This window comes from Bubalus kerabau, chromosome 5, assembly GCF_029407905.1.
Source record: "Bubalus kerabau isolate K-KA32 ecotype Philippines breed swamp buffalo chromosome 5, PCC_UOA_SB_1v2, whole genome shotgun sequence".
In the NCBI taxonomy this organism is placed as follows: domain Eukaryota; kingdom Metazoa; phylum Chordata; class Mammalia; order Artiodactyla; family Bovidae; genus Bubalus; species Bubalus kerabau.
In genome coordinates this window covers 109,660,976-109,675,310 of record NC_073628.1, presented here as the reverse complement: position 1 = coordinate 109,675,310, position 14,335 = coordinate 109,660,976, and the positions used below count along the sequence as shown (strand labels likewise).

The 14,335-nt window shown below is 39.4% G+C and overlaps 1 protein-coding gene across 6 annotated transcripts in view; it reads left to right on the top strand.

Annotated features, from left to right (window-relative positions):
- The window catches only part of AADACL3 (arylacetamide deacetylase like 3), a 156,372-nt gene that overhangs the window by 134,633 nt on the left and 7,404 nt on the right, over positions 1–14,335 (top strand). For 5 of the 6 annotated variants that reach the window (XM_055582672.1, XM_055582671.1, XM_055582674.1 and 2 more), the window contains one exon: positions 12,041–12,174. In XM_055582672.1, coding sequence (XP_055438647.1) covers positions 12,041–12,174 — 134 coding nt within the window. Of the gene's footprint in view, positions 1–12,003; positions 12,175–14,335 lie in introns of those variants that run through there. The other variant, XM_055582669.1, reaches the window with a different exon arrangement.

Genomic DNA, 14,335 nt, shown 5'->3' with positions numbered 1-14,335 from the left:
GATGAGCACAATAAAGGATAGAAAGGGCAAGGACCTAACAGAAGCAGAAGAGATTAAGAAGAGGTGGCAAGAATACCCAGAAGAACTATACAAAAAAGGTCTTAATGACCCAGATAACCATGATGGTGTGATCACTCACCTAGAGCCAGACATCCTGGAGTGCAAGGTGAAGTGGGACTTAGGAAGCATCACTACAAACAAAGCTAGTGGAGGTGATGGAATTCCAGCTGAGCTATTTCAAATCCTAAAAGAGGATGCTGTTAAAGTGCTGCACTCAATATGCCAGCAAGTTTGAAAAGCTCAGCAGTGGCCACAGGACTGGAAAAGGTCCATTTGCATTCCCAAAGAAGGGCAATGCCAAAGAATGTTCAAACTCTTGGACAGTTGTGCTCATTTCTTATGCTAGTAAGGTAATGCTCAAAATCCTTCAACCTAGGCTTCAACAGTACGTGAAATGAGAACTTCCACACATACAAGCTAGACTTAGAAAAGGTAGAGGAACCAGAGATCAAATTGCCAACATCTGCAAACTTGTATGCAGGTCAAAAAATGGAACAATGGACTAGTTCAAAATTGGGGAAAGAGTACATCTGGTGACAATATTGTCACCCTGTTTATTTACCTTATATGCAGAGTACATCACAGGAAATGCCAGTCTGGATGAATCACAAGCTGGAATCAAGATTGCTGGGAAAAATATCAACAACCTCAGATACACAGATGATACCACTCTAATGACAGAAAGTGACGAGGAACTAAAGAACCTCTTAATGAGGATGAAAGAGGAGAGGGGAAAATCTGGTTTAAAATCCAGCATTCAAAAACTTAAGATCATAGCATCCAGTCCCATCATTTCATGCAAATAGAAGGGGGAAAAGTAGAAACAATGACAGATTTTATGGGCTCCAAAATCATTTCAGATGGTGACTGCAGCCATGGAATTAAAAGACGCTTGCTTTTTGAAAGAAAATCTATGACAAACCTAGACAACGTATTAAAAATAAAAAGACATCACTTTGCCAGCAAAGGTTTGTATAGTCAAAGCTATGGTTTTTCCAGTAGTCATGTACAGATGTGTGTGAGTTGGACCATAAAGAAGGCTGAGTGCTGAAGAATTGGTCCTTTTGAACTATAGTGCAGGAGAAGACTCTTGAGAGTCCCTTGGACAGCAGGGAGATCAAACTAGCAATACTAAAAGAAAATCAACCCTGAATGTCCATTGGAAGGACTGATGCTGAAGCTGAAGCTCCAATAGTTTGGTCACCTGAGGTGAATTGCTGACCCATTGGAAAAGACCCTGATGCTGAGAAAGACTGAGGGCAGGAGGAGAAGGGGGCAACAGAGAATGAACAGAGAATGAGATGGTTGGATGGCATCACCGATTTAGTGGACATGAGTTTGAGCAAACTCCAGGAGATAGTAAAGGATGGGCAAGCCTGGTGTGCTGCAGTCCATGGGGTCATAAAGGGTCGGACATGACTTGGAGACTGAACAACAACAACAGCAATTATTTAGTATTAATAATAAGTGACATAAAATGAAAATTATGTGACCATAAATATCAATATAAATGCGTTAATCATTATTTTTGAGTATATTGAGTTAGTTTTGAATAATTATGAACATTTTTGATCAATAAGGTGGGTTGATTTTTGAACATTTCCATATTTTTCTCCAAATTGGGTCAATTTATTTTTTATGTTTTTATTTTTCTGATTTTATTTTTGAGTGCTAGTGTTACTTCCCTATCCTTAAACAATCATGTGAATGGAAAATTCTAGTTCTAGACACCATTTCTCCAATGATATTTGTTTCAAATCTAACCTATCTGTAGATTTGAAACAAATATCATTGGAGAAATGGTGTCTAGAACTAGTATATCACTGATGACATTTATTTGGGGAATGATTTCAGGACTGCAGGTGATGATGGCATTTTAAAAATTATTTTAAAAATTAGATTTATTTTTTATTCAGGTAATACTGACTTATGTAACATTATATGTTTCATATATTCAACATTAATATTTCTACCTCTGTATACAGTATAGCACTATTATATTTCTACTTCTGTATACAGTATTGATGCTTTTGAACTGTGGTGTTGGTGAAGACTCTTGAGAGTCCCTTGGACTGCAAGGAGATCCAACCAGTCCATCCTAAAGGAGATCAGTCTTGGGTGTTCTTTGGAAGGACTGATGCTAAAGCTGAAACTCCAGTACTTTGGCCACCTCATGCGAAGAGTTGACTCATTGGAAAAGACTCTGATGCTGGGAGGGATTAGGGGCAGGAGGAGAAGGGGACAACAGAGGATGAGATGGCTGGATGGCATCACCGACTCGATGGACGTAAGTTTGAGTGAACTCCGGGAGTTGGTGATGGACAGGGAGGCCTGGTGTGCTGCGATTCATGGGGTCGCAAAGAGTCAGACACGACTGAGCAACTAAACTGAACTGATACAGTATAATTTCCATCTATCACCATATAGTTGACCTCTTTACCCATTTCACCCTCCACATCCTCCCTGTACCTCTGGTAACCACTACTCTAATCTCTTATATTTATGCATTTCTTTTTGTTTGGTTTGGTTTTTCCATTTATTTTTATTATTTTTATTAATTTTTATATAATATTATACATATGAGTGATATTATATGTCTTTGTGCATCAGATTTATTTCACTTAGCATAATGCTGTCTAGGTCCATTCATGTTGTTGCAAATGGTAAGCTTTCATTGTTTTTATGGCTGAGTAGTATTCCATTGTGTGTGTGTTTATATATATGACTTCATACATGCTTATATATATATACACACACACACAATGAACTACTACTCAGCCATAAAAACAATGATATCTTGCAGTTTTTCTCTGGTGACGCTAGTGATAAAGAATCCGTATGCCAGTGCCTGCAATGCAGGAGACATGGGTTCGATTCCTGGGTTGGAAAGATCCCCAGGTGTAGGAAATGGTAACCCACACCAGTATTCTCGCCTGGAAAATTCCATGAACAGAGGACTGGCGGGCTATAGTCCATTGGGTCACAAAGTATAGGATACAACTAAATGATTGAGTAGATACACATACATTTCTTCATCTGTTCATTCACTGATGGGAACTTCAGTTATTTTCATATCTCAACAATCATACATGATGTGATGAACATAAGGGTGCATGCATGTATCTTTTCAAACTGGTGTTTTCATGCTGTGTGCTAAGTTGCTTCAGTTGTGTCTGACTCTTTGCAATCCTATGGAGCATAGCCCACCAGACCCTTCGGTCCATGAGATTCTCCAGGTAAGAATACTGAAGTGGGTTGCCATACTTTCTTTCAGGGGAATCTTCCCAACCCAGAAATTGAACCTGTGTCTATTATGTCTCTTGCATTGGCAGGCATTAGTGCCACCTGGTGTTTTCATATTCTTGGATAAATACCTTGTTTGGCGTGTAACTGGATCATACAGTAGTTCTATTCTTAATTTTTTGAGGAACCTCCACACTTTCCCATAGTGGCTGCATCAATTTACATTCCTATCAACAGTGTACAAGGGTTCCCTTATCTTCATATCATCACCAACACTTGTTATAGCTTGTCTTTTTGATAATAGCCATTCTAATATGGGTGAGTTGGTATCTCACTGTGGTTTTGATTTGTATTTCTCTGATAGCTAGTGATGTTAAATGTCTTTTCATGTGCTTGTTGGTCAACTGTATGTCTTCTTTGGAAAAATGCCTGTTCAGGTCCTCAACCCTTTGGATAATGTTTGCTCTTTAGTTGTTGAGTTGTATGAGTTCTTTATGTATTTTGGATATTAATCCCTTATTAGATATATAGTTTGTGAATATCTTCTTCTGTTTGGTAGGTTGTCTTTTCATTTTGTTGTGCAGAAGCTTTTTAGTTTAGTGTTGCCCCATTTGTTTAATTTTGCTTTTGTTTCCCTTGCTTGAGGAGATGTATTTAGAAAGATATTGCTAAGACTGACATCAAAGAGCATGCAGCCTATGTGTTCTTCTAGGAGTTTTGTAGTTTTGGTTCTTACATTCACGCCTTTAATCCATTTTGAGTTGATTTCTGTGTATGGTGTGAGGTAGTGATCTAGTTTCTTTCTTTCTTTTTTGCCTGTGGCTGTCCAGTTTTCTTAAAACTATTTATTGAAGAGACTGTCTTTCCTCCACTGTATATTCTTTGCTTCTTTGGATGATGGCATTTTTGAGGAAGTGCAGAACTATGTTGTAACTCTGGGATAGCTCAATAAAATACTTCTACTTTATACCTTTCCCTTTTCCTTCCCTCTCTGCCTCTATCTATCCTTTTTTCCTTCCTTTCTTGTCAAGACTCAAATGTCTCATGTTTGAAACACGTGTTTTCCTTTTGAAATTCTTCTGTAATGCCACAAACTTCCATTTATACACAATAGAGCCTAGGGTACTGCCTGGCATTTATTAGGTCTCAATATTTGCTTATTGAACTGAACAAATTGCCCAGATTACATTAAATTTGTTATAGCCCTGAAGTTTGTTCTCTAGTTGTCATATGAATAAGAAAGAATCTTCTCACCTCTTCTCTAATATATAACTGTATTTAATGCTGTATTGTTTCCTTTTTGTAAGTTATGATTGTGTTTTAGAATAGTTTGTTTTCACTCTACTTTTATTCTTTCATATTACAGTATAATCATTTTTGTGGTTCTTTTAGATATAATTTTAAAAGTGTACATCATAGTTCCTATTCTTTTAATTATGTATCTGTTGCTGTATACTTATGTTGTTTTCCAATATTTTAATGCTATAAAAGTGCTACAGTGATTGTCTTGATATATAAGGCAACTTTCTTTAGTACTTTGCAATATTTCCTTAATATGTATTTTTAATATGTGAAATTACTGGGCCAAAGGACCCAGAGCATATTTATTAGGTTGATGAAAAAGTAATTACAGCTTTGAACCATGAATTTTAAATCATTATAACTAGACTCACACACATCTTTATTAATCAAAATAGGACCCATTACAATCAACAGATTTTTGCCAAAAAGAAATAAGTTTATATATTCCTGTAGTATGAAAATCCATGTTTCAAGATTCAACAAACTCCTGAAAAACATTTTCTGCATCCTGCTGGTTGTAAAGTATTTTCACTGCAAGAAGTTGTCAAGATGCTTGAAGAAGTGGTAGTCAGTTGGCAATAGGTTGAGTGAATATGACAGATGAGGCAAAACTTCGTAGCTCAATTTGTTTAACTTTTGAAGCATTTGTTGTGCGATGTGCAGTTGGGTGTTGTCATGGAGAATTTGGCCCTTTCTGTTGACCAATGCCAGCTGCACACGTTGCAGTTTTTGGTTCATCTCATTGATTTGCTGAGCACACTTCTCAGATGCAATGGTTTCACTTGGATTCCGAAAGCTGTAGTGGATCAGATGGGCAGCAGACCGCCAAGCAGTGACAGTGATCTTTTTTTGATGTAAGTTTGGTTTTGGCAAATGCCTTGGAGCTTCTTCTTGGTTCAACCACTGATCTTGGTCATCGTCAGTTGTCGTATAAAATTCAATTTTCATCACACGTCACAATTCGATCAAGAAATGGTTTGCTGTTATTGCGTAGAATAAGATAAGATGACACTTCAAAATGACAGTTTTTTTTTACTTTCGGTCAGATCTTGAGGCACCCAGTTATCGAGCTCTATCACCTTTTCAGTTTGCTTCAAATGCTGAATGACCATGGAATGGTTGACACTGAGTTTTTCAGCAGCTTCTCCTGTAGTTCTAAGAGGATCAGCTTCAGTGATCCTTTCAATTGGTTGTTTTCAGCTTCCAATGACCGGTCACTATGCTCCTCTTCTTCAAGGCCCTTGTCTCCTTTGCAAAACTTTTTGAACCACCACTACATTGTGTGTTCATTAGCAGTTCATGGGCCAAATGCATTGTTGATGTTGTGAGTTGTCTCTGCTACTTTATAACCCATTTTGAACTCGAATTAAAAAAAAAAATCACTGGAATTTGCTTTTTATCTAACATTTTTTCTATAGTCTCAAATAAATTTAAAATAAATAGCAAGTAATAAGTCATTAACCAAAGAACATAAAATGAGAAGTGTACATTAAAAAGATGTATAACATAACCACATTTATTTAAGAATATATTCCAATAGCAAATGGCAAATTTCAACACTGCAAAATCACAAGTACTTTTGCATCAACCTAATAGTTACTACTAATATTCAAGGTATAAAGCATTTTTAAGTCTTGTGATACATATAGCTGAATTGTGTTCTGAAAGGTTAACAGCTTTATGTACATATTCTTGCTTCCTTACCTTTGCGAGGATTGGATATTCCCATTAAAGTATTTTGGTATGAAAAAAATATATATCAATATTTAACATACGTTTTTTGTTTTTTAATTTTTACAATGTTCTGTTGGTTTCTGCCATCCAACAACATGCATCAGCCATAATTATACATATATCACCTCCCTCTTGAGCCTCTGTCCCCTCCCCCCCATCCTACCGCTCTTGGCCATCACAGAGCACCAGATTGGGCTCCCTTTGTGGTACAGCAACTTCTCACCAGCTATCCATTTTACACACGATAGTGTATGTGTGCGGATGCTACTTCTCCATTCATCCCACTCTCTCCCTCCCCCACTGTGTCCCCTAGTCCATTCTCTACAACTGTGTCTGCATTCCTTCCTTGCAAATAGGTTCATCAATATAATTTTTTCTAGATTCCATATAAATGCATTAACATACTATATTTGTTTTTCTAATTCTGACTTACTTCACTCTGTATAGTAGGCTCTAGGTTCATCCACCTCACTAGAATTGACTCAAATTCATTCTTTTTTATGACTGAGTAATATTCCATGGGATTTTCCAGGCAATAGTACTGGAGTGGATTGCCATTTCCTTCTCCAGGGGATCTTCCTGACCCAGGAATCGAACCCGGTCTCCCACATTGTAGACAGACGCTTTACCATCTGAGCCACCAGGGAAGTCCTATATATGTACTACATATACATTTTTAAAGATATTGGTGAGGCTGAAATTTTAAAATGTATTTGGTTAATCATTTAAATTTTAAACCACAAATGATGCATTTTTCTAAAACCTACTTCAAACATCTTAAATACTGTGTTTTTCCCAAACACATTTATCCTGCTCAACCACTCTCTTTTCTGTTATCAGCCATCTTTCCCAGTCTCATCAGTGATGATTCATATTTCATCATCTCTATCCTAGCTCAACCCTCTCTCAACAGATGATTTTGCCTCCTACACACCAAAGCAACAGAGGTCATTAACTGAAACTTTGACTTCCCTTTCCTCTGCCTCCAAATGCCTGTTATGTGACAATGAACAGCAGTCAGGAAATGCATAACTCTGTAGGAGTAGAATCCCATGGGTTGTCAAAGGGAAAAGCCCAGCTGAGAAATCTGGAAGTGATCCTTTGGTGGCGGTGAAGGCTCAAAACAACGTTATCTGGTAGAGAGAGGGAAAGTTAGTCACTACCTCCTTGCAAAATGTAATGGTTCCTTCCCTTTAGCAAAGTCAGCATTGAGTTAGCATCTAAGGCAGGAAATGCCACACCACTGTATCCACAATACTGTAGCAATGCAATCAGGCATCTCAGAAGGAACCAGGCCAAATTAGAATTTTAATATTTTCTTAAAATCCCTTACATCTTTGCCTTTGCATTTCCTATTTTTCAGTCTTCTGTTCATTCATTCAACCACTGTTTATTGAGACACTTTACATGATTTTAAGTGAGTCAAAAACCCCTGTTTTCATGAAACTTACAGTATTCATGGAGTAAATGAGATAAATAAATGCATGGTATGATAAAAGGTGATATTTGCTAGGCAGTAAAAAGAGAATGAGGAGTTCTGGTGCAGAGGGGAATTGATGGAATTACAAATAGGATAGTTAAGGAAGACCTGTCTGATCATAAATTCTGAAAGAAATGAGAGTGTTAGCCATGCAGATATCTGTGAGATGAACCTAATAAACAGAGGGAAGAGAAAGTACAAAGGCTCTATGGCAGGAAGCAGCCTGATGCCTTCAAGGAGCAACAAGGAGCCCAGTGTGACTGGCAGAGTGACTGAGGAGACAATGAAAAGAGGTCAGTGGGGTAACAGAAACCATTCATGGTGGTTTTCTCAGCCACTGTGATTAGTTTGGCTTTTCTTAAGGGTGAGGAGGGAAGTCACTGGATAATTCTGATGAGACATCATTTCAGTTCAGTCGCTCAGTCTTGTCCGACTCTTTGTGACCCCATGGACTGCAGCACGCCAGGCCTCCCTGTGCATCTCCAACTCCCAGAGTTTATTCAAACTCATGTCCATTGAGTTGGTGATGCCATCCAAAAATCTCATCCTCTGTCATCCCCTTCTCCTCCTGCCTTCAATCTTTCCCAGCATCAGGGTCTTTTCAAATGAGGCAGCTCTTTGCATCAGGTGGCCAAAGTATTGGAGTTTCAGCTTCAGCATCAGTCCTTCTATGACTATTTAGGACTGATCTCCTTTAGAATGGACTGGTTGGATCTCCTTGCTGTCCAAGGGACTCTTAAGAGTCTTCTCCAACACTACAGTTCAAAAGCATCAGTTCTTCGGTGCTCAGCTTTCTTTATAGTCCAGCTCTCACATCCATACACGACTACTGGAAAAACCATAGCCTTGACTAGACAGACCTTTGTTGGCAAAGTAATGTCTCTGCTTTTTAATATGCTGTCTAGGTTGGTCATAACTTTTCTTCCAAGGAGCAAGTGTCTTTTAATTTCATGGATGAGACATAGCAAGAGAATATGTAGAAATACGCATTATGTCAGATGTTGAGAATTGCTTGGAGAAAGAAACAAGAGAAAAGAAATGGTGATGTACCAGAACACAAGAGAGAGGACCGAAATGAATAAAATTAGAAGTGAGAGGAGAAGTTACAACCAATATCACAGAAATGCAAACAATCATAAAAAATACTGAGAACAATTATATGATTACAAATTGGGCCATTTTGAAGAAACATATCATCTTCCAAGACTGAATCAGGAAAAACAGAAAAATCTGAGTAGACTAGTTAATAATAATAAAACTGAATGAGTAATTTAAAAACTATCAATAAGCTAAAGTCAAAGACCAGAAAGCTTCATGGGTGAACTTTACCAATATTTAAAGAGCTAACATCAAGGGAGTGAATGCTTCCAAACTCATTCTATGAGGCCAGCATTACCCAGATACCAAAACCAAAGATACACACACAAAAATTTATAGGCCAATATCCCTGACAAGCATAGATGCAAACTGCTCAACAAAATGTTAGCAAATCAAATTTAATAATGCACTGAAAGAATTATGCATTAGGATCAAGTAGGATTTGATTTGCAAATTGACTGATTTGCAAATCAGTCAGTGTGACACACCACATAACATTAATAAAAATCACATGATCATGTCAATAGATATAGAAAAAAAATTTGACAAAATTCATCATCCATTAATGATAAAAACCCTCTACAAAGTTGGTGTAATTGGAACATACCTTAACGTAATAAAGGCTATTTATAATAAAGCTAACATCATGCTCAACAGTGAAAAATTAAAGCATTTTCTCTAAGATCACATTTTTTTAGTAGCATATGGTTTAGTCTTTACATGTTTGCAGTTTTCCCATTTTCTTCCTGTATTTGATTTCCAGTTTTATACTATTGTGTTCAGAAAAATACTTAACGTAATTTCTGTCATCTTAAATTTGTTGAGTCTTGGTTTTTTCCCCCTAGTATGTGATCTGTTCTAGAAAATGCTCTATATGCACTTGAAAAGAATGTGTGTTCTGTTTTTGGTTGGAATGTCCTGTAGACATTCCTTTCAACTTCAATTTATGTCTCACTGCTTCCTTATTGATCTTCTGCCTGGGTGATCTGTCCATTGATGTAAGTTGGCTGTTAAAGTCCCCTAATCTTATAATATTATTATCAGTTTCTTCCTTTATGTCTGTAAATATTTGCTTAATTATTTGCTATATTAGGTGCATATATGTTAATGAATGATATTCCTCTTTTTGTATTGATCCCTTTATCATTATATAATGTCTTTTTGTCTTTTGTTATAGACCTTGTCTCAGCCTTGCTCTCTGAAATGTATTGAGTGTTCCCACATCCAGGAGAAGAGGATGACAGAGAATGAGATGGTTGGATGGCATCCCTGACTCAATGGACATGAATTTGAGCAAACCCTGGGAAATAGTGAAGGACAGGGAAGCCTGGAGTGCTGCAGTTCTTGGGGTCACAAAGAGTGGGACACGACTTAGCAACTGAACAACAAAACACCCAGGCTCAGGCTAGGTGCTTACAGACACAGTGCCTTTGTTTCACCCAACAGCTCCATGGGGGTACTATTATTATCCTTCCCATTTTACAGATTTGGAAATGGGGGATCAGAGAGTATAACTTGCTCATAATCAGAATGCTGGCATTCAGCAGGATACAAATCCAAGTCTTATTAACTCAGGGTTTTTCAACCTCAATACTATTGATACATTGGACCAGAAAATTCCTTGTTCTAGGGACCATTCTGTGCACTGTACAATGCTTCCCAACATCTCTGGGGTCCACCTGCAAGATGCCAGTGCCAGTCCCCACCCCACGGAGTGGCGAAAACCAAAAATGCCTCTAGACATGACCAGATATGCCCAGGGGGGCAGGGTAAAATCCCCTTGTTTAAAAACCACTGCCCTGACATGAGGGTGGGGGAGGTAGGAGAAATGGCAGACATCATCATTATTACAGAGGATGAGGGACTGTGTTGTTAGGGAAGATTCTGAATGCTAATATCAATCTCTGACCCAATCTGGAAAGAGGTGAGTTCAGTTTTTTCTTCTCTGCTTTATGATGAAAAGAACAAAGCCTGTTCATTCATTCTTTCATTCAGTAGACATTGCTGAGCACCCACTAAGTACCAAACCCTGATCTAGCTTTTGAGGAGAAAGCAAGGAACAAAACAAAAATTCCTATCCTCACAGAGGTTACATTCAAGGTAATACGTGAACAAGTGAAGCATGTGGTATCCCAGACAATGATAAAGGCCGTAGCAATAGAGTATGCAGGTGGGCCAGGGTGGGTATAGGAATACTGGTGGGGACTTACAATGTTAAATAAGGTGGCCAGGTTTGGCCTCACTCAGAAAGTGACATTTGAGCAGAGACTCACAGTAGGGGAGCCATTGAGGCCAGCTGAAGTCTCAGGGAAGAATGTTGCACACGAATAGTAAGTTCCAAGGCTCTGGGTCCTCTGGGAGGTTGAGGATTAGTAAGCGCAACCAGAGTGGAATTAGGAGGTGGTGATGAGGTCAGAGTGTTGGTGGAAGGAACAGTGTGTATGATGTCCACAGTCACTTTGTTATTGTTCAGCCTCTAAGTTGCGTCCGACTCTTTGCAGCCTCATGGGCTGCAGCATGTTAGGCTCCACTGTTCTTCACTATCTCTTAGAGTTTGCTCGAACTCATGTCCATTGAGTCAGTGATGCCATCCAACTGTCTCTTCCTCTGCTGCCCTCTTCTCTTTTTGCCTTCAGTCTTTCCAAGCATCAGGGTCTTTTCCAATGAGTTGGCTCTTCATATCAGGTGGCCAAAGTATTGGATCTTCAGCTTCAGCATCAGTTCTTCCAATGAATCTTCGGAGCTGATTTCCTTTAGAACTGACTGGTTTGATCTCCTTGCAGTCATTTAGCTAAGGCCATTTCTAATAGCAGTGCTAGATGCAAGCTTGGACTTTGGAGTTCTCCTTTCCAGCTGGGTCAGGTTGCACAAGCCACTTTGTCCTCTGTATGGGCCCTGTCCTAAAACCAGGCCCTCACCTGAGTTTGTGACTCACCTGGCTGGACCAATGCTTGCAAGATATGGGAAGGTGGAGAGTGCAGGTGGTGGTGTATAAGTGGAGCACATCTACCGTCTCCCAGCTGTGTCAAATGGTCCTGTCCTGAGCACAGTCTCCTCTTGGCCTCTCCCATGGTAAAAACAGCAGGATGTTGATCTCATTCTTCCTCCTGCTCCTTGCTATAGCTTGTGTGGCCTCCATGGGTGTCGGACTATGGGTCTTCGGCAACCACTTCCTCACCACAGATATCCCTGCTGCCATCAGCCATCCGATGAGACTGAGGGTCCTCAACTGCATCCTCCAGCTTTTGATAACATGGGTGAGTTTTGTGTTTTGTTTGTCCCCTCCTCCAGAGAATAATATCCCTGGGTCAGGAAGATCCCCTGGAGAAGGAAATGGCAACCTACTTCAGTGCTCTTGCCTGGAAAATCCCATGGAAGGAGGAGCCTGGCAGGCCTCTGCAGTCCACGGGGTTGCAAAGAGTCGGGCATGACTGAGCAACTTCACTTTCTTTCCAGAGAATTAAGAGCAGATTAGGAAAACAAAGGGCTGCCCTGGTGATTTAGACAGTAAAGAATCAGCCTGCAAGGGCAGGAGACCCGAGTTTAATCCTTGGGTTGGGAAGCTCCCCTGGAGAAGGGAATGGCTACCCATTCCAATATTCTTGCCTGAAGAATCCCATGGACAGAAGAGCCTGGCGGGCTACAGTTCACAGGGTCACAAAGAGTCAGACATGACTGAGCAACCAACACAAACTAGAAAAAGGACATACCAGTAGCTTTCAGTTAAATTAACAGTCACATCATGGCTATGGAGGCTGATGGTGTATTACCAAACTTGAAGATTTTCTATTGGCTAACATGGTTCTTAACCTCTTCCTGATGTTTTTCAAGCTGGCCTGGGCTAAGAGCCACAACATTCCAAAAATGATTCACTTCCTCAGATAACCGAGAAATTCCACCCCCCCTCCTGTCTTATTTTCTCCATGGCATCCACCATTCTGTAGAGTGGTGAAGACAGGGATAATTGTTCTGAATTTGGGGCCTGTCTTGGCTACCTGCTACCTAGAACCCGCCAACCACAAAATAAAGAGATGCAGCAGATGAGTAAATGAGTAGAGATGAGTGCAACTCCAGAATGTGACTTCTTAGAAAAATATTTTATTGCTTTTGAGAGATGGAAAACTCTTTCTATAATATAGTCAGATTCTGCTCATTGTTGCTGGTTTGTATAATTTAATCAAATACTTGTAAGTATATCATGGCAAGGATTGTGTAAATATTGCCAATTAGTATTTGCTGTGATTCTCCAGAGGGCTGATGGAGATTGAATACAGAAGATACATTTTAGTCTCTTACTTCATGAAAAGTGATGGCAAGCACTTGTTCTCAATGTAACCTTGATGCAGGAGAACTCGGGGGCCAATTTTCTTACCTATAGGGTCAGCTTGTATGAGATGGGATGGTTCAGTCCTGTGGTTTTCCTGACCTTGACTCTCATAGTCTACACTTTGGGTTTCCAAATACAGTGACTCAGTTTCCTCATCTGCAGGATCAGGGAAAGTAATAGACCCAGTTTCATAGCACTTGGTGGGTACGTAATGAGTTAATCTACTCAGAGTGGACTTTATGTACCCAGCACAGAGTAAACCATCCATAAATATTAGCCTTATTGCTATGTTTTGATTTTTTTTCCTACAAAGTTGTGTAACTGCTATGTGTCATTCTCCCTTTCCAGCTCTGAGGATTAGTGATGAGTCAGAGAAATAAAGCCCCAGACAGAGGTGACTTGCAGGCAGTCTGAACGCTCATGGCAGTGCCAGGTGGGGAGTCAGCAATAAATAAGCAAACTTGCTACAAATAAACCAAATGACAAAGTGGGAGGTGCTGTGAGGAGAGTAAAACAGTAGGGCTACAGTAGAGTATAGTAGGGTTTCTTAACCTGGAGTTCCTAGAACCGCCAAGGGTAACAGAATGCAAAGAGTCCATGAGTTTGGATGGGGTGAAAATTGCCCCATTTTCACTTAACTGCTAATGCATATGTGGTATTTCCTTCCATCATGCATGAAGGGAACAAATCACCACTGGGACAGCAGAACCCTCAACTTTGTCAGCAAGAGGAATCACGGATATTCTCAGAGCCTATTACAGGCATAGCAGATTGCAAACAATCGCATGTGTACCTTGTTCTTTTGAAATTATGATAGTATTAGACCAGCCACTAGATCTTCTATTTAGTATGCTAATAAGGAAGTACTGAAGGTGTATTATTACAGCATACATTTACTCTAGTATTTTGATAACTATATTTCAGTAAAATGTAATAATCCTATGTATTTTATTTTATATATTCAAATGTATTCTGTGAAAAGGCCACAAACTTTGCTAAAAGCCCAAATGCCCTTGGTACAGAAAGGATGAGGAACCACTAGAAAGAGAGTGCCTGGGGGAGATCCCACATTACTTGTTTATATTTTTTAT